This window comes from Bos taurus, chromosome 18 (genome assembly GCF_002263795.3).
Source record: "Bos taurus isolate L1 Dominette 01449 registration number 42190680 breed Hereford chromosome 18, ARS-UCD2.0, whole genome shotgun sequence".
Lineage (NCBI taxonomy): Eukaryota > Metazoa > Chordata > Mammalia > Artiodactyla > Bovidae > Bos > Bos taurus.
Window position 1 is genome coordinate 35190653 of NC_037345.1, and position 23454 is coordinate 35214106.

A 23454-nucleotide genomic window follows, 5' to 3' on the forward strand; every position below is an offset into this window, starting at 1 on the left:
GGGAAGCAGGATGGGAAGGAGATGCGTTAGGAAGTTTCTGTATTGGTGAATTTCCATCTTGCTGTTGTCCATTTCTGGGCAGATTGCTCTGGCAGAACCATTTTAGGTGAAAGCTTTGGCCACACATTACAGGGTTTTTTGGTTACTGAAGTATAGTTGATTTATAATGTATTACTGCTGTCCAGCAGTGTGATTCAGTTATATATACATTTTTTTTAAATACTCCTTTCCATTTTGGTTTATCATAGACTATTGAATATAGTTCTCTGTGCCATACAGTAGGACCTTTTTTTTTTAATCCATTCTATATATAAAAGCTTAACATCTGCTAATCTCAGCCTCCTTCTCTGTCCTTCCCTCTTGGCATCCGCCAGTCTGTTCTCCATGTCTGTGATTCATAGATAACTTTATTTGTGTCATATTTGAGATTCCACATATAAGCGATATCATATGGTATTTGTCTTTTTCTGATTTACTTCACTTAACATAGTAATCTCTAGTTGCATCCATATTGCTGCAAGTAGCGCTTTTCATTCTTTTTTGTGGCCGAGTAGTATTCCATTGTGTATATGTACCACATCTTTATCTGTTGATGGACATCTAGGTGGCTTCCATGTCTTGGCAATTGTGAATAGTGCAGGTATGAACACAGAGTGTGTGTATGTGTTTGAATTATAATTTTGCCCAGATATGTGAGCAGGAGTGGGATTGCTGGATCAAATGTTTTTTTATGATGGCCATTCTGACTGTTAAGAAGTGGTACCTCACTGTAGTTTTGATTTGCATTTCTCTAATAATTAGTGATGTTGAATATCATGTGCATATTGGCCATCTGTGTTTCTTTGGAGGAATGACTTAAGTCTTCTGCCCATTTTTGGGTTGGATTGTTTAATTTTTAATTGTTGTATGAACTCTTCATATATTTTGGAGATTAAGCCCTTGTCAGTTGCATTATTTGCAAATATTTTTTCCATTCCGTATGTTGTCTCTTAGATTTTTTATGGTTTTCCTTTCCTATGCAAAAGCTTATAAGTTTGATAAGGTCCCATTTATTTAGTTTTGTTTTTATTTCTATTGCTTTGGGACACTGACTTAAAACATTGGTACGATTTATGACAGAGAATGTTTTGTCTATGTTTTCTAGGAGTTTTATGGTGTCTTGTTCTGTTCTAAGTCTTTAAGCCATTTGTGTTTATTTTTGTGCATGGTGAGAGGGTCTTTTCTAACTTCATTGATTTACATGCAGCTGTGCAACTTCCCCAGCACCACTTGCTGTAGAGACTTTCTCTCATTGCATATTCTTGCCTCCTTTGTCAAAGATGAATTGACTGTAGGTGTGGGCTTATTTCTGGGCTGTCTCCTCTGTTCCATTGATGCATGTGTCTGTTTCTGTGCCAGTTTTGATTACTGTAGCTTACAGTCTGTATCAAGTCTAGGAGGGTTATGCCTCCTGCTTTGTTTTTCTTTAGGACTGCTTTGGCAATCCTGGGTCTTTATGGTTCATAGGAATTTTAGGGTTCTGTGTCCTAGTTCTATGAAAAATGTCATGGGTAGTTTGATAGGGATTGCATTACAATTGTAGATGGCTTTGGGTGGTTTGGACATTTTGACACCATTTTTCTAATCCAAGAGCAGGGGATATCTTTCTATTTCTTTGAATTAGCTTCAATTTTCTTTATTAATGTTTTATATAGTTCTCATCATATTTAAGTCTTTCACTTCCTTGGTGAAGTTTATTCCTCAGTGTGTTGTTTTGGGGGTTATGATTTTAAGAGGTATTGACTTTTGTACGTATCCTTTCTGATGTTTCATTGTTGGTGTAAAGAAATAACAGCCAATTTCTCTATGTAATGTTGTATCCTGCTGCCTTGCTGAATTCATTTATCAGTTCTAGTAGCTTTTGTGTGGAGTCTTTAAGGTTTTCTATGTATAGTATTATTTCATCTGCATATAATGATAATTCTACCTCTTCCTTCCAATTTGGATACCTTTTATTTTTCTTGTCTGGTTACTGTGGCTGGGACTTCCAATGCTCTGTTGAAGAGAAGAGGTGAAAGTGGGCATTGTGGTCTTACTCCAGGTTTTCATGGGAAGGCTTGTAGCTTTTCACCATTGAGTATTATATTGGCTGTGGGTTTGTCATAAATAGCTTTTATTATCTCAAGGTAATTATAGGGTGCTTTTCTTTTTTTGGCCACACCCCATGGCATGAGGCACTTCCCTGACCAGGGATCAAAGCCGTTGTCCCCCTGCATTGGAAGCATGGAATCTTCCACTAAGGAAGTCCAGGGGGTTTTAAGCAGAATTTGAACTTACCGGTTTTCAGTGAAAAGTAAGTACAGAAGACTAGATGTGTGAGGTCTTTGGCTGGTTGGTAGTGTTCATGCAGTGGGATCTCTCAGGAAAATTGGTATCATCTGGGACTATGAACCAGGCAGTCAGCAACTTGGATTGACTGAGGCTGTCAGGGCATTTGCTCTCTATCCCATGCATGGGCTAACCTCTACTGCCACCAGGGAGCAGAGTACCTGCTACCTGAGTTGTTTCAGTGGGCAGGCAGCTTTTTAAAAATTTTTAATTTTTTAAATTAGTATAATTGGTTTATAGTGTTGTGTTAGTTTCTGCTGTACAATGAAGTGAATCAGCTATATGTATACATATGTCCCCTCCCTCTTGGACCTCCTTCCCACCTCACCTCCATCCCACCCATTTAGGTCATCACAGAGCACCGAGCTGAGCTTCTTGTGTTTTATAGTAGCTTCCCACTAGCTAGCTATTTTTATAAAAAGTTTTTTTAATTATAGAGAATTCCCTGGTGGTCCAGTAGTTGGGACTCCATGTTTCCACTACAAGGAGCCCAAGTTCAATCCCAGGTCGGAATACTAAGATATTGCAAGCCATGTGGCATGGTCCCCCCCCCCCCCCCCAAAATAAATTTAATATAATAGAAAATCTCTTAATAGAACAGCAAGCAGTTTATCTGTATTTTCAGCATAGCTTTTCTATTGTGTACATTCAAACTGTTTACAAGCAGATTGGTTTTGCTTGGGGAGGGGGCAAGAAAAATGACATTCTGATGTCTGATTCCCTCCCTACCTCCCTACCCATCCTCACCATTGGCACATCCCCATGATACATCCTGTATGACTCCATTAAATGTAAAACCTTCTCCCAGTACTCCGCACCAGAGAACTTTTGACAGGAACCTTGTGGCACTTCCGGGAGCTGCAGCCTGGCCTGTCATCCTGTACTGCTGGAACAGGCGAGGCTTATTCCTCACTATGAGCTCTAAGCATTTCTTGAGTGCCTACAGGGTGTCACGCTGTCTAGAACACACAGACGGTCTTGAACAAATTGAAGGCTTCTCTCCTTGAGTCACTCACTTGTGGGAGCTGAGTCCCATGTGTTCTCTAGGCCTCTGATGGCAATTATGTTTGTTTTGTCACTGCCACCTTGACAGCAAGCAGTTAAGGAGATATGTGGCTAGCCCAGCGCCCCTGTCCTGATCTCCAGGTTGATCTGGTTTCCTCCTCCACAGCCCTCTGCTTGTTCCCATAGCACTCACTAGACAATGGCTGATGCTACCAATGTGGCTGTTGGTCTTGAGAATCCCGCCACCTGGGAGCAGCTCGAAGCCTTTGGCATTTATTCCCTCTTGTTTTTCTCATTCGAATCATTCTGAACAGAAAAATCCCAGGGAGGAAGGTTTTCTGTCCTTCTGTTCTGGAGTCTTACGTTTGTCACAGTAAGACTTGGCAACTGTGAGTGTTCACTGAGTTCCAGATACTATTGTGAGCACATCTCTTAATAAACATTTAATCTTTATACTCCGAGGTAAGTTTAAAGTTCCAGCTTAGAAAACAGGAACTGGAAGCCCAAAACAGAAAGATGAGGTGATTTACTCAGTGTCAAACAGCTGTTAAGCAGAGTCAGGACTTGAATTCAGGCAACGTACCTTCAGAACTTTGATTCCTGACCACTTGGCCATACTGTGTGTGAGCTCACGCCCTAGAAGCAGTTGATGGCTTCTGTGGTCTTCCCAGAGTCTTAACTTGAACTCCCTCCTTTCGGATTAGGAGGCAGCAGAGCAGGACTTCCTCTCGCCTCTGTTGGCAGGAACTTAGCTCCCTCTCCAACTGAGTCCATCCCTGTAGCCCCTGGGCTGCCACAGCTGGGCCTGTTGGCTTTAAGGGAGGTGGCTTCCTGCAAAGTTTTTTACGATTCAATCTCTACTTTCCACTTTGTCCTAGTCGTCGGTGGTCCTCAGGGCAGGGGGAGATGCTGCTGATGGTCAGATGACTGAAAAATGCTCTCACTGTCTCCAGGCCTCAAGGTGAGGAGGGGTAGCAGGAGGTGGGATGAAACCAAGGGACTGCCCAGTGTCTCTCAGGTTATTTCACCCCGCCTGGCTGAGCTATGGGCAAGGCCGAGGCTTGTTTCTCTTCTCATAGAGTTTAATTAGATTGTAATGGAAGAAAAAGGTTAAATCCCCTCCTGTCAACTCGCCAGAATCTAGGTCCCTGGTCTTCTATAGGGCATCATGCATCCCATGACCTGATGGCCACCTAGTCCTGCAGACAGTAGCTTTCCTCTCTGCTTAGTGGTTCCCCCTCCCCAAGCTCTCTCCAGCTCTGGGAGAAGGCAGACATGGGAGGACCCCCACATCCATTGCCTTTGCTCGAGTCACTCCACCCCTCCCTGCAGTGGCACCTTCTGGCCCTGACCCAGCTTGAACCTGATGAAAGCTAAGGACCTCTGCCACAGAGAAGGGCATCTGGGCTCATCTGGTATTTTTCCCACCCTTTCAACAGTTTGTGTCTCTCCGACGCGGTGAGGGACTCCAGGTTAGGAGCAACAGATAGGGTCCTCAGGGTTAGGAGAAATCCGATGCTCCGTTCTGAACAGATGCCCTATGTATCCTGCCTGCGGTCCACCTCCCTCGCTGGGCTTTGGAGGGGACTGGCCTAGGCGGGCCGCAGATTCCCCGAGCGGGCAGCGCCCCCTGGTGCTCTCAGGAGGGACTGTAGCAGGGTGGAAGTGAGGGGGCTAGGAACCAAAAGAGGCACGCGACGTGCGAGACCCTCCCGGGCACACCTCTCCCTTCCCTCCTCAGATCTACCCTTACAGAGTAGCGACGGCGCGGGCGGGCAGCTGGCATCTGCCCACCTCCTTCGTACCCGCCTGACATCTCCCGGCCCGCGGAGGCCGGGCGGGGAGGAGCCGGGCAGGGGGCAGGAAGCGGTGCGTACCTTCCGCTGCAGGAGGAGCAGGTGGCTGCTATGCTGCCGGGGCCCCAGGCTTCCTGTGCTCACCCGCCGCTGCTACCATTTCTCGTCTGAGTTCCTTGGGCCAGCTCCGGCCGCCGGGCCGGCCGCATGGCCCAGACCCCCGACGGCATATCCTGCGAGCTGCGAGGTAAGCGCCGGTCCTTCTCTCCTACTTGGCTGGGAGGAAGCCGTGCGGCCCCGGAACCAACCAGTGGCCCACCCAGAGTCCCGGGGCACCCGGCAAGTGGTTCCCTTTGGTCATCAGGAGGGCTTGGCGGCCCAGATCCACTCCACTGCTTCCTAGCTGGCCCCGTAGATGACCCCAGGTCCCCTAGCCCCATACAGACCACAGACCGTGAGCACGAACTGACCTCCATGGCAGGAACCGTCTCCCAGCAGACTGCCCTTCCACAGGCGAGATCACCAAGTTCCTGTGGCCCAAGGAGGCAGAACTGCTGCTGAAAACCTGGCTGCCAGAGCGGGAGGGTGCCGAGCAAGGTCATGTCCTGGTATGGCTGGGGCAGAGCCTGCCTGGGAGGGCCACTGGGGCCCAAGCAGAAGGAGCCTCTTGCCCTGCTCAAGGTGTGAGACACTCTTTCCCCTCAGGCGCTGCTCCGATGGAGAGCGTACCTGCTCCACACCTGCCTCCCTCTGAGGGTGAGTCCCAACAGCCCGGCCACCGCCCCCTTGCCCTCTAGCAGCTTTCCTGATGAGGGCTGCATCTGTGACGTTGTCCATCTTGTCCTTGTGGACTCTGCCCTCCCAACAGCACTGGGCTGCCAACATCAGGCAGGACTGGAGTCTAGACAGGTCTGGCTCTGAGATCCAGGCTGCACAAAGGACTGGGCTCCCAAGAGGGTGGGTCTTGCGCTTTGGGTCTTGGGCTTTGGTCCAAGCTCACCCAGGCACTCCATAGGTGGACTGCACATTCAGCTACCTGGAGGTCCAGGCCATGGTGCTGCAGGAGACACCCCCTCAGGTGAGACCCCTAGTACCCCACCGGGGCCTGCAGTCTGGTCTTGTCCTCCGTTCCCCACCCCCGCCTCCACATGGAGCCCATCCCTCACCCTGGAACCCATCCCTCACCCCACCCCCACCCCCAGGTCACCTTTGAGCTGGAGTCCCTGCCTGAACTGGTCCTGGAGTTTACTGGTGTGGCTGCCCTGGAACAGCTGGCCCAGCACATCGCTGCTGCCATAAGGAAGGTCTTCCCTCGCTCAACCCTTGGGTGAGGCCCAGCAGCTGACAGGGCTGGCAGGGAAGGGGGGCATCGAGGGGTGCCCTGGATGTTGCTGTCGGGGGTCTCACTCCCAGGGCCTAGAAGTTCCTTGCCCCCTTCTCCTTCATCCCCCTCCTCAGGAAACTCTTCCGGAGGCCCACACCCCCCTCCATGCTGGCTCGGCTGGAGAAAAGCAGCTCCTCAGAAGCCACCTCACCCAGCAGCCCCTGTGGTAAGGGCCAAGGCGGAGGCCACTTAGGGCTTCCAGCTGACCCCCTCCTGCATGACCCCTGGATTTGAAGGGCTCAACAAACTGAACAGAACCACTCAGCCACTACCCAGCCTGGGGCTGATCATTCTCCATCTCTGACCTTTTGTCTCTCTCTTGCCCCAATTCCTGCCCCATCACACCCTTGGCGCCAACCCAGGGGGCTTCTCGGAGACATACGAGGCCCTGTGTGACTACAATGGCTTCCCTTTCCGAGAGGAGATTCAGTGGGTGAGAGTAGGGCCCTCTCTGGGGGCTCTGGAGACATCTAATTCCCCTGGTGCTTTGAGAAGTCCCCCCTACCTCTTGTGGTCCCAAGCAAGTTGGAGGTACTTTCTTCCCACCCAGGATGTGGACACCATCTACCATCGTCAGGGCTGCCGCCATTTCAGCCTAGGAGACTTCAGCCATCTGGGAAGTCGGTGAGTGACCCGCCAGGGCTGTGAGGAGGGGAGGACTGCATGAACCACATTCCTGGCTTTAGCTTCTCCATGGAGAGAGGGGATATTGGACTTAGATCTGGCTCGGGGGTCCTGAGCTCTGCTCCTGCCCCTTCTTCCGCCCAGGGACCTGGCCTTGAGTGTGGCTGCCCTGTCCTACAATCTCTGGTTCCGGTGCCTCTCCTGCGTGGACATGAAGCTGGTGAGAAGCACAGGGGAGAGCGGGGAGGGTGGGTCAGTGGGCAGCCCGCTGAGCTCTCTCTCCCACTCTGGTTCTCAGAGCCTTGAGGTCTCAGAACAGATTCTGCACATGATGAATCAGTCATCCCACCTGGAGGAGCTGGTGCTGGAGACCTGTGGCCTGAGGGGGTAGGGGGGACAGGGCTTGGGTTGGAGAGACTAGTGGCCTGGGGAGGAGCGGGGAATCCAGGCTCAAAGCTTCACACATGGGGGGGTTGTGGTCTGGTCCCCAGAGACTTTGTCCGGCGACTGGCCCAGGCACTGGCGGGACACACCAGCTCGGGACTGCGGGAGCTCAGCCTGGCTGGGAACCTGCTGGATGACCGAGGTACACCTGAGCCTGGGGAAGCCCTGGGGGCTGGTGCTGGAGGTGATGAGACCCACACGGCTACTACCCCCATCCCGCAGGTGTGGCTGCCCTTAGCAGACACCTAGAGAAGCATCCTGGAGCCCTGAGGAGACTCAGCCTAGCGCAGACTGGGTTGACGCCGCGAGGTAGGCAGGCCCGAGGATGGTGTGGGGTGGTGGAGCTGGGAGGTGGGGTCTCCTGATGGTGAGCCCCCGTCCTCCATCACCAGGAATGAGGGCTCTAGGCCGGGCACTGGCTTCCAATTCAGCCTTTGACTCTGCCCTGACCCACTTGGACCTTTCCGGGAACCCCGGGGCACTGGGGGCTTCGGAGGACCGTGGGGTGAGTGGCTGTCTTTAGGGAGGTGATTGGGGGTGCCGCCACAGGCAGTGGGGTGTTGGGAAGCTCTTGGTGGAGTGATCCCTGACTCTTTCCCATCTCCATCCTCCCGCCAGGGCCTCTATAGTTTCCTGAGCCGTCCTAACGTTCTGACGTTCCTGAATCTCGCAGGCACCGACACGGCCCTGGACACTGTGAGTGGGGGGTGATGTGTAGGGCTGGGCAGGCCTGTGGCCCAAGGGCGACTGGAGGCTGGGTGCTCAGTCCTCCGGCCGGTGTAGCCCACAACCTCCTCTCACAGCTCTTCGCGGCGCTGTCCCGCGGCGGCTGCTCCAGCCTGGCGCACCTAGACGCCTCGAGGAACGTCTTCTCCCGCACGTAAGGGGGCGGGGCGGGAGGGGGCAGGACTCTGCCGGACCCCGCCTCCCCGCGCCAGGACGCCCACTCTGCCCACTCCCCACCCCAGGAAGTCCAGGGCTGTGCCCGACGCTCTGCAACTCTTCCTCAGCCGCGCCGGGACGCTTCGGCACCTGGGCCTGGCGGGCTGCAAACTGCCACCCGACGCACTCAGGTCAGTGTCCCATGCCCTCACCTGTCGGCCAACACCCAGGCTTCACCTCGGCACCTCACTCCGCTCTTACCGCACCCTTGATCTCCCGGGCATCGTTCCTTCTTGCTGTTCGCGCTCTGCTCTGGGGACCCTTCTCCCAGCTTCCGCTATCCCCTGTGACACCCTCTCCCAGGGCGCTTCTGGAAGGCCTGGCGCTCAACACGCACCTGAATGACCTACACCTGGACCTCAGCGCGTGTGAGGTGAGCAGCCTGCCTGGAGCCGCGGGACTTGCCCTTTGGGGCTGGGGCTGCAAGGTGGGAGTGCTGGACCGTTGGGCTCCTGATCCTCCCCACCTGTGGCCTGTTGGCCTGAGCACGCTCCACTTCCCACCTTCAGCTGCGCTCAGCGGGTGCTCAGGTGATACAAGACTTGGTGTGTGATGCTGGCGCAGTGAGCTCCCTGGATCTGGCAGATAATGGTGAGGCCGCCCGGAAACCCATCCTCCCACCACCCACCAAATTCCCACCCCCCGCAGCCTCGCCTTGTGTGTGACCGGAGCCACCCCCCCAGGCTTTGGCTCAGACATGGTGACTCTGGTGCTGGCCATCGGGAGGAGTCGGTCCCTGCGACACGTGGCGCTTGGAAGGAACTTCAACGTCCGGTGCAAGTGAGCCCCCATCCCCGTCCTGGGCCTCCCAACTGCACCCCACCACCCGGGTCTTCTGCCAACTGCTGCCCCCGCCCACAGGGAGACCCTGGACGACGTCCTGCACCGGATTGTTCAGCTCATGCAGGATGACGACTGTGTGAGTTCACGGGACCACGTGGGATCCTCAGGCAATGGCTTCTGAGACCCGTCCTCCTTGCTGGCCCCTGACTCCAACTGCAAATGGCTTTCTCTTAACCCCAGCCCCTGCAGTCTCTGTCTGTGGCTGAGTCACGGCTGAAGCTGGGCGCCGGTGTCCTGCTCCGGGCCCTGGGCACCAATCCTAACCTGACAGCCCTGGATATCAGCGGCAACGCCATGGGGGACACGGGTGCCAAGATGCTGGCCAAGGCGCTTCGGGTTAACACGAGGCTCAGGTGGGCGGGGTCACAGGGGTGGGACCAACGGGGGAAGAGGGCGTGTATGGAGGGGTTTACTGGGGTAGGGCTGAATGAAGCAGAGCAGGTGGAGCTCAGGGGTGCTAATGAAAAGGCCAGAGGGGTTGGGAGCTCCTTGCAGAGCTCCGTCCCCGACTAAAGCCCAGCCTGGCCCAGGTCTGTGGTCTGGGACCGGAACCACACATCTGCTCTGGGCCTGCTGGACGTGGCACAGGCCCTGGAACAGAACCACAGCCTGAAGGCCATGCCTCTGCCACTGAACGATGTGGCCCAGGCTCAGCGCAGCCGTCCTGAACTGACAGCACGGGCCGTGCATCAGGTGGGGGTTCCCTCTCTTCCCCTGCCTTGCCCTGTGCCTTGGTCCTGCCCTACCACTTCTCAGGCTCTCTTGTGCCCAGATTCAAGCCTGTCTCTTGAGGAACAATCGCACAGACCACACCTCTACTGACTGCACCTCCTGCCCGAAGCCCCTGGGTCTGGGGTCAGACCCCTCCGAACAGGTCAGAGTTCCCCTACTGAGCCTTGAACACCAACAGACTGTAGAGAATGGGGAGGGTTGTGGCTGCTGAGAGACACCATGAGTCTGAGGGTAGCCAGTGTGCCTGGATCCTACTGTCCCAGACAAGTCCTTCTCCTTGATCTGCAGTGGAACTGATAGCTCTTGAAATAGCTCCCCCAGATAACACTACTAGCTGCCTTTTGAAAGCTTTTTTTTTTTTTTTTTTCAATTTAAAAAAACTGGGCGTGGGGAGGCTACTGCACACAGCTGATTTGCGAGATATCATTTCTCTAACTAAGGAATGAACCCAGGCCCCTGCAGTGAAAGCATGGAGTCTTAACCATTGGACCACAGGAAATTCCCTTAAATCATTTAAATAGGCTCCCTAGTTAAAGACAGGAGGTATTTTAAATCCTCAATCAGTTCTCCCCATCCCCAACTGTAGCCCCACTTGTGAATTTCCCTCTCTGTTGTGGCCCAACCCAAAGACCCTTCTTCTGGCTTCATCTCCCTCCACTACTTGGTGAGATGTTCCCCATCCACCTGTTCCAAAATCCCACTTCTCTCCCAAGCTCCAGAGCCCAGGCATCTTGACAACTTCAGAGCTTCACATTCTACAAATGATCTCGCCATTTCTCACAAAACTCTTCTACTCTGGAGCCCAGTCTCACTGGTGCCCACACCCACCAAGTGCTGTGGACAGAGCTTCAGTCCAGGTCTCTCTTGGCCACATTGCAGCCCCCACAGACCTCCTTGGTTCTGCATCTTGACCCATTCTCAAACACCGCTCCTTACTCCCACTCAACTATCCTTTGCTTCCCCCTTGTCTCTCCTTCACAGCTCCTCACTCGCATTTCTCTCCATTCCTCAATCTGTCCTCTAGGTCGATGATGAACAGATTGAACTTCTAAAACACTGACATGACTAACCACTCTTTTCCTTCCTATTCTGGACGTTTAGGAAGTATATATAATGTCCCTGCAATGAATCAAAGGAGACACTGCTCTCCCTTCTTGAACAGATAAGATTCCCAAGTGACTGTCCTGATGGTGTCAGCTTCAGGACCTCACCCACCCTGCAGAGACCTTGGGAAGGGGGCAGTCAGGATCTGGGGCCAGGGAGGGGACCAGGCTACAATTGAGTCCTCTTGCCCCCCAGGAAGTGAATGAACTGTGTCAGTCGGTGCAGGAGCACGTGGAGTTGCTGGGCTGTGGGGCTGGACCCCAGGGTGAAGCTGCTGTGCACCAGGCTGAGGATGCCATCCAAAATGCCAACTTCTCTCTCAGCGTGAGCACTCCCTCCCACCACGAGGACGCTTCCCTCTTAGTTAGAGGTCAGCTTGCAACTCCTTTTCTTCCTTGGCCTCCAGATTCTCCCCATTCTCTATGAGGCTGGAAGTTCCCCAAGCCACCAATGGCAGCTGCGGCAGAAGCTGGAGGGCCTACTGGGACAGGTGGGAGAGGTGTGCCGCCGGGACATTCAGGTGAGATAGTGCCCTGGCCCCAGCTGCCCCCCTTCCCCATATGCAGCCTTGACCCCCATCCAGAGGTGTGACTGTGGTATCCCGAGTCTGTGGTAACCCCCAGTGTTCTTTGGGGGTTTGGAGCCCCAAGCCAGTGAGGCTGGGCCCCGGCCACAAAACTCACTGTGCTCTGACCTTCGACCAGGACTTCACTCAGGCCACATTGGACACAACAAGGAGTCTCTGCCCACAGACATTGCAGGGTCCCAGGTGGAGGGAGCAGCTAGAAGGGGTCCTTGGGGGCTCAAGGGGTCTCCCAGAGCTGCTCCCAGAGCACCTGCTGCAAGATGCCTTCACTCGGCTCAGGTAGGCTGGATTGGGTTGGGCAGGACCGGGCTAGACTGGATAAAGACAGCACACTAACCCCTGTCCTCTGTTACCATCAGGAACATGCGCCTGTCAGTCACAGGGACCTTGGCAGAGAGCATTGTGGCTCAGGCTGTGGCAGGTCTGAGTGCAGCCCGGGATCGGCTGGTGAGGAGGAACTGTGGGCTTACACACACACACAGACACACACACACCTGGTCACTGCCTTGCAGGGGTTCTGTAATGTCTTGAGCAGGGATTATGTGCTTACATACACACATGGCCACTGCATTGCAGAGATTCTGTAATGTCTTTTGGGGTCATGTAGCCCAGTATTTAGGGGTTCTCTTAGCACTCATAGGACTATGGCTGAGGCCCTGTCTCCCCATCTTTGGGGTGCCTGGTATTGCAGGTGGAGAGTCTGGCTCAACAGGCAACAGAGGCAATGCCCCCTGTCATACCGGCCCTAGATGGAGATGAGTCCAGCCCCCTTGGGCCTGGGGAATTGGAAGGTCTTTTCTTCCCTGAGGAGAAAGAAAAGGATGATGAAGAGGAGCAGAAGGTAGGTGGTCGCGGAACTCTGGGCCTAGAACACTAGATCTTCCCATCTTGTTCTGGAGTATGGACCCCAGGCTGAGTTTGTGCCCTCCTCACCAGGATGAAAGTCCTCCACAGAAATGGCCTGAATCACTCCACTGTCTTCATCTGGACTCCTCCACTCACAGTAAGTCAGGGCCCCAGGGGAAGAGTTACTCAGGTTGGACTAAAGTTCCATTAGATAGACCTGGCCACCTGGACACAATATATTCATCTCTGCCCTGGGAACTCCCTGACCGTTGAGTGGGCCAGGCCAAGACCCCGTACAACTATGAAGTTGGGGTCAGTTAGCACAGGGTGGGACCTCAGACCAGGGCCGGGACACAGTCTTCTCTCGATTCGTTCCCTACTCTACCGCCCCCTCCCTTTCCAACCCGCGGGATGCGCATGTCTGGCGGCGTCGCGGGGCCGCGCGCCGCTCGGGGCCGCGCTCAGCACCACGGACAGCGGCAGCGGGGGAGGGGCGGGCAGGGGGGCGGGCGGCGTAGCCCAGCCCCTCCCCACGCCCTGGGCGGGTCCCCCGCCACCCTAGCGCCACTGCCACCGCTGCTGCCGCCGCCGCCGCCACCTCCCCGGGCTTGGCGCTCGGTGCTCTTCTGGTGCACTCCACTCAGGTGCTGCTGAGGAGCTAGAGCCGGAGCCCGAGCTGGCGGCTCCGGGGGAAGATGCAGAGCCGCAGGCGGGGCCATCCGCTCGTGGCTCGCCGAGCCCCGCCGCCCCAGGGCCCCCGGCCGGCCCGTTGCCTCGCATGGACCTGCCGCCCTCCGGGCAGCCCCTGCGCCATCCGACCCGGACCCGACCGCGGCCGCGGCGCCAGCACCACCACCGCCCGCCGCCGGGGGGCCCCCAGGTGAGCGCCCTACCCCCATTCCAGAGCTCGTGGAATTGGGGGTCTCAGGCGGCCCATTCGCTCTTAAGGGTGATGGCTGGCAGGGAGGTGGGTGGTGGGGTCACGCAGCCGAGTTCTAGCGTCTTCCTGGCCACCCCCTTCCTCAAGCCATGCTCATGCGGGGTCACGAGTGTGTGGATTTCGTTGGGGGAGCGCCTGGGGTAGGACTCTGCCTTGGGTTGGCTGCTGCACGGGTAGATGTGTGAGAGGGGGTGTCTGTCTTACCCTCCCAACCCCAGGGTTACTGAAAGATGCTGCCCCCTCCTCCCATGGGGACAGTCCTGCGTCTACCCCACGTCCAGCGCGGGTGTATGTGTGGGCTGGGTACTGGCGCGGGTCGTGGGCACAGGGCCGGAGGTGGGGAGGAGCCTGCTTGAGGCCCCCCAGAGGGTCTGACGCAGCAGCAGGCGCCGCTGAGCCGGCAGCAGGCCGAGTGGGGTGGGGGTGGAGGGTACTGCAGGGACTGTTTGGAGCAGAGAGGGTGGCAAGTGGGAACGTGCGACCCAGGGGACACCTGGGTTTTAGTCTGCTGGTGACCAGGTGGTTTGGGGTGTTTAGGATACTCAGTGGGATGAGAATGGGTGTGAGCTGTGTACGTCCAGGGCCAAGTACAGGTGAGGGGGGTATGTGAAACCAGCATCTCTGCCCGGCCGCTGGACAGTGGGGGAGCTCGTAACAGCAGCTCCAAAGGGTCACTGCAGCTCCCAGGTCCTGGAGTTGCCCAGAGCCTGCCGCTGGACAAGGAAGGTGGGAAGAAGTCACAACTGAACTCAGCCCTTTAACCCTGTGGTGTCTCTCAGGTGCCCCCAGCCCTGCCGCAGGAAGGGAATGGGCTCAGTGCCCGCGTGGATGAGGGCGTGGAGGAATTCTTCTCCAAAAGGCTGATCCACCAGGATCGCTTGTGAGTAAGGGGCAGTTGCAAGGGTGGGGGAGAGGGTGGGCTGCTCCATGGGCCTTCCCACTCACTGCTGACTGTTCCCACAGGTGGGCCCCCGAGGAGGACCCGGCAGCCGAGGGAGGTACCACCCCTGTGCCCCGTACACTTCGCAAGAAGCTGGGCACCCTCTTTGCCTTCAAGAAGCCTCGTTCAACACGTGGGTCACGACCTGATCTTGAGACCAGCCCTGGCGCGGCTCCCCGCTCTCGAAAAACCACACTCGGGGACTTGCTTCGACCACCGGCCCGTCCTGGCCGTGGTGAGGAGCCTGCTGCAGGGGCCGAGGGGGGCACCAGCAGCCCAGACCCAACCCGCAGGAGTCGGCCTCGATACACCCGCGAAAGCAAGGCATACTCCCTGATACTGCTCCCTGCTGAGGAGGAGGAGACAGTGGGTGCCAGGCCCGACAAGGTGAGGCCTGGTGACCAGGAGCAAGGGCTCCCCTGGAACGGTTGGGGCAGCAGGCCCTCTCACCACTCGGTGTCTCTGTCCCCAGCGGCGGCCCCTGGAGCGGGGAGACACAGAGCTGGCCCCATCCTTTGAGCAGCGAGTACAAGTGATGCTGCAGAGGATCGGTGTGAGCAGAGGCAGTGGGAGTGCCGAAGGCAAGAGGAAGCAAGTGAGTTGGAAAGGGGTGCTGTGGGAAATGAGGCAGGTGACACGCGGCTAGCTTTATGTGGGTGATTTATGTGACCAGGAGACTCCTGACAGGTCTGTCAGATTCACCCTTTCTTCCCTCTTGGTTTCCGCTCTGACCCAGGCCACCAGTATCTCCTCCTTGCAGTGGTGACAGTCCCATTCTCTGCAGATCTAATAGAAATCTGACTTTTGAAAGTCATCTTCATTTGAAACAGCAAATCCTCTAGGGAACTTGACTCCTAATCCTGCCTCAGGGCCCAACGGGGCCTCAGCCCTGGTCACTGCCTTCATCTCACTGCTGTCAACCACAGCTGCATCTCAGGACCTCCATACAGGCTCCGCTGTCTGGAACTCCTCTCTGCCCCACTTTCAGCCTCTCACCACCATCCAAAGGCTACACAAGGTCCCTCCCTCTTCCTCCATCTGTTTCCCTATGGACCTTCCTTGACTCTTCCATGCATCCTGCTAATGCCACTCTCTGATCACAGTTCCTAGTAAGAATCACCACCCTATGGACTAACCCTATAATAACTTTGCAGGAAAATCAAAACACATGTGAAGTGAGACTCAGCTTGAATTTAGAAACACTAAGTTATAGGAAGTGAATCACAGAACTGAGAAGTCACTGTATGTGTTTGTGCCTGCATATGCTTCTGTGTTAACTGTCCGCCACCACAGACCGAGCTCCAAGACCAGGACTGGGTCTGCCATGTTCTTGCCCAACCCATGGTGGCTGTTAGTGGCAGATACAGAACAATAATACATAAGAAAACAAGGCTAGCATGAGGGTGGGACAGGACTAAGCTTGACTTCCCTGTTTCCCACAGAGCAAAGATGGAGAAATCAAGAAGGCTGGCTCAGATGGTAAGTGGGACCCTGGGCTGGTGCAGTACATTTTGGGGGAGGAAGAGACAGTCCACAGGGATTTGCTCTCCTGGGGGTAAGAGGAGTAGAAGCCATGTTTTTTCTTCCCCTCACTAAGGTCTGGTGCCTAAGCCCCCGACTCTGCCTTTGCAGGTGACATTATGGACAGTTCCACAGAGGCTCCTCCCATCTCGATCAAGTCCCGCACCCATTCAGTGTCTGCTGGTGAGTGAGAGCCACAGTGCTGGGGAGCACGTGGGGACAGACAAGCTGCAGGGGATCGGACCATTGCCTGACCCAGGCCTTGGCTGACACCCCTCTCCCCACAGACCCTTCATGCAGACCTGGGCCAGGGGGCCAAGGGCCTGAGTCTGCCACCTGGAAGACACTGGGGCAACAGTTGAATGCAGAGCTCAGAGGCCGTGGTTGGGGCCAACAGGATGGTCCGGGCCCCCCGTCCCCATGTCCAAGCCCAAGCCCCCGAAGATCCAGTCCCTCCCCAGACAGCCTGGGCCTCCCAGAGGATCCCTGCTTAGGCTCCAGGAACGAAGGTAAGCAAATACCCCAGCTTCCACTCAATACTGGGCTAGGGACTGGAGGAGTCCCCTCTGGGAACTCAGACCCTGAAGGTGGGAGGCAAGGGCGGCTGTTGGGCCCACACCCTGACCCCCCTGGCCTCCCCCAGATGGCTGGCTGAGGCCGCAGCCCCGTTTGGCAGGGCGACGAGCAGTGTCTGTGCATGAGGACCAGCTCCAGGCCCCTGCTGGTGAGGGGGAAACACCTCCCTGTGGGCTGGAATACAGAAGGAGATGGGGGAAGAGTGGGCTCCCTTTGTGGCTCTGGTCCTTGAAGGGCCACCAGTGTCCTGAGGGGTTGAAAAATTGGAGGCAGAAGGCTAGGAGCCACCACTGCCGGGGATGGGAGGGTGAGGGGAAGGCAGAGGCTCCAAAGACAAGTAAGTGTTGGGAGGGGGGCCCTTAGCATCCCTTCCCAGGTCTGTCTGTATCCCACAGACCGGCCCCTGCGGCTACAGCGCTCCCCTGTCCTCAAGCGCAGGCCAAAGCTTGAGGCGCCTCCATCTCCAAGCATAGGTAAGGGGGGCCAGGGCCAGCTGGGAGGGCGGCAGGGCTGCTTGGTTCAGTCCTAACCCTTCCTCTCTCCCTCTCTTTCTGTGCAGGATCTGGCCTTGAAGCCGAGCCTCTACCCACCCAGTCTACAGAGCCCTCCAGCCCACCCTCCCCAACCACAAACCAAAGAGGCGGCGGCCCCAACCCCTGACCTCTTCCTTTCTGCCGCATGAGATTATTTTATTAAAAAACTCAAAGGAAGCTAGTGTGGAGCTTTGTTTATCCGCCCCCAGGCCTGGACCTGTGCACGTATCCTCCTATGAGCCCTCACATCTGGGTCAGTTCAGAGTCTGGCTGTGGCTCCATCAAAAAGTGCAAGGCCCAGGCCACGAGCTGGGGAGGGAGCCTGAGAAGAGAACCAAGGTTTTAGGTCAGGAGGACGGGGACAGGCAACTAAGACAGCAGGGGCAGCCCCAGGCACTCACCTGGCAGCCTGCACCTGGGCACACAGGGAGGGGCAAGGTGGCCTGTACTCATACTGGAAGGCAGAACCATCACGATGCCTCTCTGGGGGGTCCTGAAGGGGACATGGTGTCTGTAAAGGGGCCAAAAAGGCCTCTAACCTCACCCAAGGCTGCCCCAGCCCCCAGCCCAGCTCTACCCAAGGTCCACCCACTTCTACCCTCCAGCTGTCGGGGGCTGTGCTCACCCAGACACAGCTGGACTCCAGGGCTCCCTTGGTGGTTCTTGTCCTTGGAGAATGATGCAAGGTCTTGGGGGGTAACCCAAGCTCTTTGAACTCCAGGCTAGGTTTCTGGGCCCTGCTTACATGGGCCTGGTGTATACTGGGGGCATGGCCAAGGCGTGACAGGCTTGGGGTACAGCTCAGGAGTGGGGTGTTGGGTATACTGCTGGGGTGTGGGGACCCGGGGGGCAGGGAGCCGTGGGCTGAGCAGATGGTTGACAGGGGCTGGGAGCTGCCCTTCTGTACTGGGTCTGGAGCAGCCAAGGGCAGAGGAGGCAGAAGGCTGACGCTGGCACTGTTCTCCTTTGACAGCAGGTGGCTGGGTATGGCAGGGGTTCCTAAGGAGGAGGGGGACTCACCATGGGCACAGTCCCCTCAGCTCAGATCAGCTGAAGGACCTGTGAGCGGAGGCTTGCAGGGACTGTGTTCACCCCCGCCCAGCTGGGTACCCTTTCAGAGCCCAGGCACCTAATTGATTGACAGCAGCAAGAACATGGGGCCTGAGCATCACCTTACCTGAGGAACTGGGCGAGGAAGGAGGGGAGGAGATCAGACTCAGCGACAGGTCCTGCAGAGCCAGGTGTGATGGGGATCGCTCAGGGCCTGGGGGTGGAGGGGGCTTATCAGCACTGGGGGCACTGGGCAGGCTTACCTCCCTCTTGACCTCTCCAATCCTCCTTACCCTGTACCCTCTGAGTTGGGCCCAGAGAGCTCAGGATTTGCTGGTCATTCTCAGAGATGTGCAGCCGTAGGCTGGGGACAGTGTACACAGCTTCTCCCTGTGGGATGAGAACGTTCAGTCTGGGCCCTTGCCCAACTTCCCACACTGACATTTCCCAAGAGAAGCCCCAGACTGACCGTGGCTCTGCAGCGAGAGGCAGCCCAGGGTGTGATGGGGGCTGCCGTGTCAGGACCTGCCAGTATCAGACAGCTCTCAGCCAGGCGCACTAGTGCCTTCTGATGCTCCTGGTCCACCTCTACCTCATTCAGAAGCTGGGACAGTGAAAGACCTAGGGCAGGGGATCAGAGGATGGGCTGAAGCTCAGAGGAGGAGGGGAAGCTTTACTAAGGAAGCAGTGGGGTTGCCGGTTACCTGTATTGGATGACGTGGACTCTGAAAGGTGCTCCCTAGAGAAACAGAGGGGACAAGTCTGAGGGACAATCCTGAAGCCTACCTACACAGATCTGTCACCCCCTGACTGAACCACACCTGACCCAAGAAAACCAACCCCACACTCACTCCAAGCAGTCACAGAGCTTTTTCCGCACATCTGGGTCCTCGTTGCTGGAAAAGAGGAGTGGTAGGCAGTCACTGTTCTTTATGAATCACAGCCTGGTCATGGTGAAGGGGCGTAACTCTGTGAAGCTAGAGCCATGCTTGAAGGGCCACCCAAGACAGACAGGTGAAGTGAAGTGAAGACTTCACAGAAGTGAAGACTTCTGACAAAACTTGGTCCACTGGAGGAGAAAATGGCAACCCACTCCAGTATTCTTGCCTGGAGAACACCATGGACAGTATGAAAGGCAACAAGGTATGACACTGGAAGATGAGCCCCGCCTTCCCCCACAAGGTTGGAAGGTGTCCAGTATGCTACTGGGGAAGACCAGAGAGCAATTACTAAAAGCTTCAGAAAGAATAAAGTGATTGGGTCAAAGTGGAAATGATGTTCAGCTGTACCTGGTGATGAAAGTAAAGTCCAATGCTGTAAAGAATACTGCACAGGAACCTGGAACGTTATGTCCATGAATCAAGGTGAATTGGATGTGGCCAAGCAGGAGATGGCAAGAGTGACATCAAATCTTAGGTAGGAACCAGTGAACTAAAATGGATGGGAATGGGCGAATTTAATTCAGATGACCATTATATCTACTACTGTGGGCAAGAATCCCTTAAAAGAAATGCAGTAGCCCTCATAATCAACAAGAGAATCTGAAATGCAGTACTTGAGTGCAATCTCAAAAATGACAGCATGATCTTGGTTCATTTCCAAGGCAAACCATTCAACATCACAGTCAGTGATGCCGAAGAAGCTGAAGTTGACCGGTTCTATGAAGACCTTCTGGAAGTAACACCAACAAAAGATGTTCTTTTCATCACAGGCGATTGGAATGCAAAAGCAGGAAATCAAGAAATAACCAGAATAATGAAGCAGAGCAAAGGCTAACAGAGTTTTGTCAAGAGAATACACTGGTCATAGCAAACATCTTTTTCCAACAAGCCAAGAGACAACTCTACACATGAACATCACAAGATGGTCAATACTGAAATCAGACTGTGTTCTTTGCAGCCAAAGATGGAGAAGCTCCATAGAGTCAGCAAAAACAAGACCTGGAGCTGACTGTGGTTCAGATCATGAGCTCCATATTGCAAAATTCAGGCTTAAACTGAAGAAGTAGGGAAAACCACTAGGCCATTCAGGTATGACCTAAATCAAATCCCTTACGCTTATACAGGGGAGGTAAAAAAGTCAAGGGATTAGACTTAACAGAGTGCCTGAAGAACTATGGACAAAAGTTAGTAACACTGTATAGGAAGTGGTGACCAAAACTAACCCAAAGGAAAAAAATGCAAGAAGGCAAAATGGTTGTCTGGGAAGGCCTTACAGATAGCTGAGGAAAGAAGAGAAGCAAAAGGCAAGAGAGAAAGGGAAAGATATACCCAAATAAATGCAGAGTTCCAGAGAACAGCAAGGAGAGGTAAAAAAAAAAGCCTTCTTAAGTGAACAATGCAAAGAAACTGAGGAAAAGAACAGAATGGGAAAGACTAGAGATCTCTTTAAGAAAACTGGATATTTCAAGGAAACATTTCATCTAAGGATGGGCACGATAAAGGACAGGAACAGTAAGAACCTAACAGAAACAGAAGAGATTAAGAGGAGATGGCCAAGAACACATAGAAAAACTATACAAGAAAGGCCATAATTCTCCAATAACCATGATGATGTGATCATTCATCTAGAAGTAAACATCCTGGACTGTGAAGTCAAGTGGGCCTTAGGAAGCATTACTACAAACAAAACTAGTGCAGATGATAGAATTCTAGCTGAACTATTTAAAATCCTAAATGATGATGCTGTTAAAGTGCTGCATTCAATGTGTCAGCAAATGTGGAAAACTCAGCAGTGACCACAGAACTGGAAAAGGTCAGTTTTCATTTCAACCCCAAAGAAGGACAATGCCCAAAAATGTTCAAATTACTGGACAATTGCACTCCATGCTAGCAAGGTAATGCTCAAAAATCCTTCAAGTTAGGCTTCAGCAATAGGTGAACCAAGAACTTCCAGATGTACAAGTTGAGTTTCAAAGAGTCAAGAGGAACCGGATATCAAACTGCCAACACTGGATTATGGAGAAAGCAGAAGAGTTCCAGAAAAACATTTACTTCTGTTCACTGACTATGCTAAAGCCTTTGTGTGGATCACAACAAACTGGAAAATTCTTAAAAAGATGGGAATATCAGACCACCTTACCTATCTCCTAAGAAATCTGTATATAAGTCAAGAAGCAGGAGTTAGAACTGGACATGAACAACTGGTTGGTTCGAAATTGGGAAAAGAGTACAACTGATATGCAGAGTACATCATGTGAAATGCCAGGCTGGATGAATCACAGCTGGAATCAAGTTTGTTGGGAGAAAAATCAATAACCTCAGATATACAGATACCACTCTAATGGCAGAAAGTGAAGAGGAACTAAAGAGCTCGTGAGGAGGGTGAAAGAGGAGGGTGAAAAAGCTGGCTTGAAACTCACCATTCAAAAGATCATTAGCATCCAGTCCCATCACTTCCTGGCAAATAGAAGGGGAAAAGTGGAAGCAGTGACAGTGTTTATTTTCTTCCGCTCCAAAATCACCACGGACAGTGACTGCAGCCATGAAATTAAAAGGCACTTGTTCCTTGGAAGGAAAGCTATGAGCAATCTAGACAGTGCATTAAAAAGCAAAAACATTACTTGTTAACAAATGTCCATATATTCAAAGCTGTGGTTTTTCCAGTAGTCATGTATGGATGTGAAAGCTGGACCATAAAGAAGGCTGAGTGCTGAAGAACTGATGCTTTGGAATTGTGGTGCTGGAGAAGACTCTCTTGGAATGCAAAGAGATCAAACGAGTCAACCCTAAACGAAATAAATCCTAAATATCTATTGGAAGGACTGTTGCTGAAGCTGAAGCTCCAATACTTTGGCCACCTGATGCGAAGAACTGACTTATTGGAAAAGACCCTGATGCTGGGTAAGACTGAAGGCAGGAGAAGGGGGTAGCAGAGGATGAGATGATTAGATAGCATCACCAACTCAATGAACATGAATTTGAGCAAACTCCGAGAGATAGTGGAGGACAGAGGAGCCTGGTGTGCTGCTGTCCATGGGGTCACAGAGTCAGACACAACTTAGCAAATGAACAAAAACAACAAGCGCTCCATGTTACTAAAGCCCCAAGCCCTCAAACCCACAAGGCCTATGCCAACGCCAGCCCGGCCTGGGTGAAGAGTACAGCTCAACAGTGGAGGCATCACTTACCAACCAGTCACCTGTTCCCGGGGTTGTTCCGTGGGCAGCAGAGCGAAACGGTCCACCTGGAGGTAGAACTCCGCGGGCTGGAGGGGTGAGTTCAGGGACCGGGTCTCAGGAGTTTTCAGGAAATCAGGCCCAGTAATCCACCCAAGCCAGCTTCACCACTCACCGTGTCTCCCTGGGCGACCTGGACGCTGACCTTGCAGTCCCGCAGCAGCAGTATCCGGCCTTCTGTCCCTCTGAAGCCGAACTCCTTCTCCTCCCTGCGGCGAGCGCGGTCCTCACTGAAGCGCTCGCCAAAACGCAGCCCTGCCCGCCTGGGACCCGCCCACCTCGGGCTCAGGGCTCAAGGCTCGTGCTGTCTCACCCGACTCCAAAGTTCCCAAGCTCCGTGGAGCCTCTCTCACCAGTCTGAGGCGTTCAGGGCCTCCCCCGTCACTAGGCATCGGATACTGTGGGTCCCGTCGGATACAAGCAGCATGGCCTCCGCGTCGGGCGGGTCAGGGGCACCGGACGGGCTCTGGGCCTTGGCCTCCTGCAGTACCTGAGGGCGGCGACCGGCGTCAAACCCACCGCCTTGGGGCCCCGCCCAGGTCTCGGGGCTCTGAGAAGGGTGTGTGTGTCGGGGGGGCGCGGAACTCACCTTGAGCAGCTGCCCCGCCCGCGGGCTTGAGAGTGCGTCTGACCCTAGGACCAGCTCTCGAATCCAGGGTCGCAGGACCAGGCCCCCAAAACTTGCCATTCCCGCTGCTGGAGACCGCAGGTAGCCTCTAGCCCGCGTTTTTCCCGTGCGACGCGGCCCCGCCTCGCCGCTAGAGGGGAAACGCCGGACGTCTGGGCGGGACTAGAGGTCGAGGCCCCGCCCAGGAGCGTGCCCGCGCGTGCGCACGAGAGCGTCTTGGTCGGGAACTCTGTTCAATTGGATTCCGTCCTGTTTACGCTTACCCGAGCATCTCTCCAAGCAGCGGCAAGGCGTTGGGGCCGTTCTTCAAGTCTCCTGTGGCGCTGGGCAAGAAGGGGCCAAGAACTGGCTCCGATGGAGAGGGAGAGCTCTGGAACCTGAGGCTGGTTCCAAGCATGGTGCGAGAGAGTGGCTCG

General features: G+C 54.5%; 2 protein-coding genes across 11 annotated transcripts; one reads left to right on the forward strand and one right to left on the reverse strand.

The window, feature by feature from the left end:
• The first annotated feature begins 2990 nt into the window (after nt 1-2990).
• Nucleotides 2991-17360, forward strand: CARMIL2 (capping protein regulator and myosin 1 linker 2). 5 transcript variants are annotated; one of them, XM_010814671.4, is made up of 41 exons: nt 2992-4333; nt 4705-4787; nt 5114-5415; nt 5682-5776; nt 5874-5924; nt 6184-6246; nt 6371-6495; nt 6627-6718; nt 6915-6985; nt 7103-7176; nt 7321-7396; nt 7475-7563; nt 7668-7762; nt 7843-7929; nt 8013-8125; nt 8239-8316; nt 8424-8500; nt 8589-8693; nt 8866-8935; nt 9072-9153; nt 9246-9342; nt 9424-9481; nt 9586-9758; nt 9936-10098; nt 10178-10279; nt 11437-11565; nt 11648-11761; nt 11946-12106; nt 12187-12274; nt 12519-12668; nt 12764-12830; nt 13318-13553; nt 14393-14493; nt 14577-14940; nt 15026-15148; nt 15996-16032; nt 16186-16257; nt 16362-16583; nt 16718-16798; nt 17046-17123; nt 17210-17360. In XM_010814671.4, the coding sequence occupies exons 3-41, from the start codon at nt 5376-5378 to the stop codon at nt 17308-17310; spliced, it is 4200 nt and encodes a 1399-aa protein (XP_010812973.1). In that variant the 5' UTR covers nt 2992-4333; nt 4705-4787; nt 5114-5375; the 3' UTR covers nt 17311-17360. The 5 variants fall into 5 exon arrangements, with proteins under 5 accessions (XP_059733438.1, XP_010812972.1, XP_010812973.1 ...); XM_059877455.1 differs by having other exon boundaries at nt 2991-4333; nt 6915-7176; XM_003587222.6 differs by lacking the exon at nt 16718-16798 and having other exon boundaries at nt 2993-4333.
• ACD (ACD shelterin complex subunit and telomerase recruitment factor) lies at nt 17315-23192 on the reverse strand. 6 transcript variants are annotated; one of them, XM_024978987.2, is made up of 12 exons: nt 23000-23192; nt 22764-22900; nt 22526-22619; nt 22363-22439; nt 19085-19129; nt 18938-18972; nt 18703-18758; nt 18527-18623; nt 18361-18447; nt 17809-18182; nt 17585-17676; nt 17315-17505 (listed from the first exon to the last, which is right to left on the reverse strand). In XM_024978987.2, the coding sequence occupies exons 1-12, from the start codon at nt 23096-23098 to the stop codon at nt 17427-17429; spliced, it is 1272 nt and encodes a 423-aa protein (XP_024834755.1). In that variant the 5' UTR covers nt 23099-23192; the 3' UTR covers nt 17315-17426. The 6 variants fall into 6 exon arrangements, with proteins under 6 accessions (XP_024834755.1, XP_002694868.3, XP_010812965.2 ...); XM_002694822.6 differs by having other exon boundaries at nt 18703-18854; XM_010814663.4 differs by having other exon boundaries at nt 17585-17694; nt 18703-18854.
• Nucleotides 23193-23454: the final 262 nt, after the last annotated feature.

Bases quoted from the DNA above. Each gene is read 5' to 3' on its own strand.
- CARMIL2 (XM_059877455.1), top strand. From the start codon at position 5,376: ATGGCCCAGACCCCCGACGGCATATCCTGCGAGCTGCGAG. The intron at 8,501-8,588 runs GTAAGGGGGCGG...TCCCCACCCCAG, and splicing joins AGGAACGTCTTCTCCCGCAC to GAAGTCCAGGGCTGTGCCCG. The intron at 10,099-10,177 runs GTGGGGGTTCCC...TCTTGTGCCCAG, and splicing joins CAGCACGGGCCGTGCATCAG to ATTCAAGCCTGTCTCTTGAG.
- ACD (XM_010814663.4), bottom strand. From the start codon at position 23,098: ATGGCAAGTTTTGGGGGCCTGGTCCTGCGACCCTGGATTCGAGAGCTG. The intron at 19,130-22,362 runs GTAAGTGATGCC...CCTCTTTTCCAG, and splicing joins CGGGAACAGGTGACTGGTTG to CAACGAGGACCCAGATGTGC. The intron at 18,624-18,702 runs GTCAGTCTGGGG...CTCATCCCACAG, and splicing joins CCTCTCGCTGCAGAGCCACG to GGAGAAGCTGTGTACACTGT.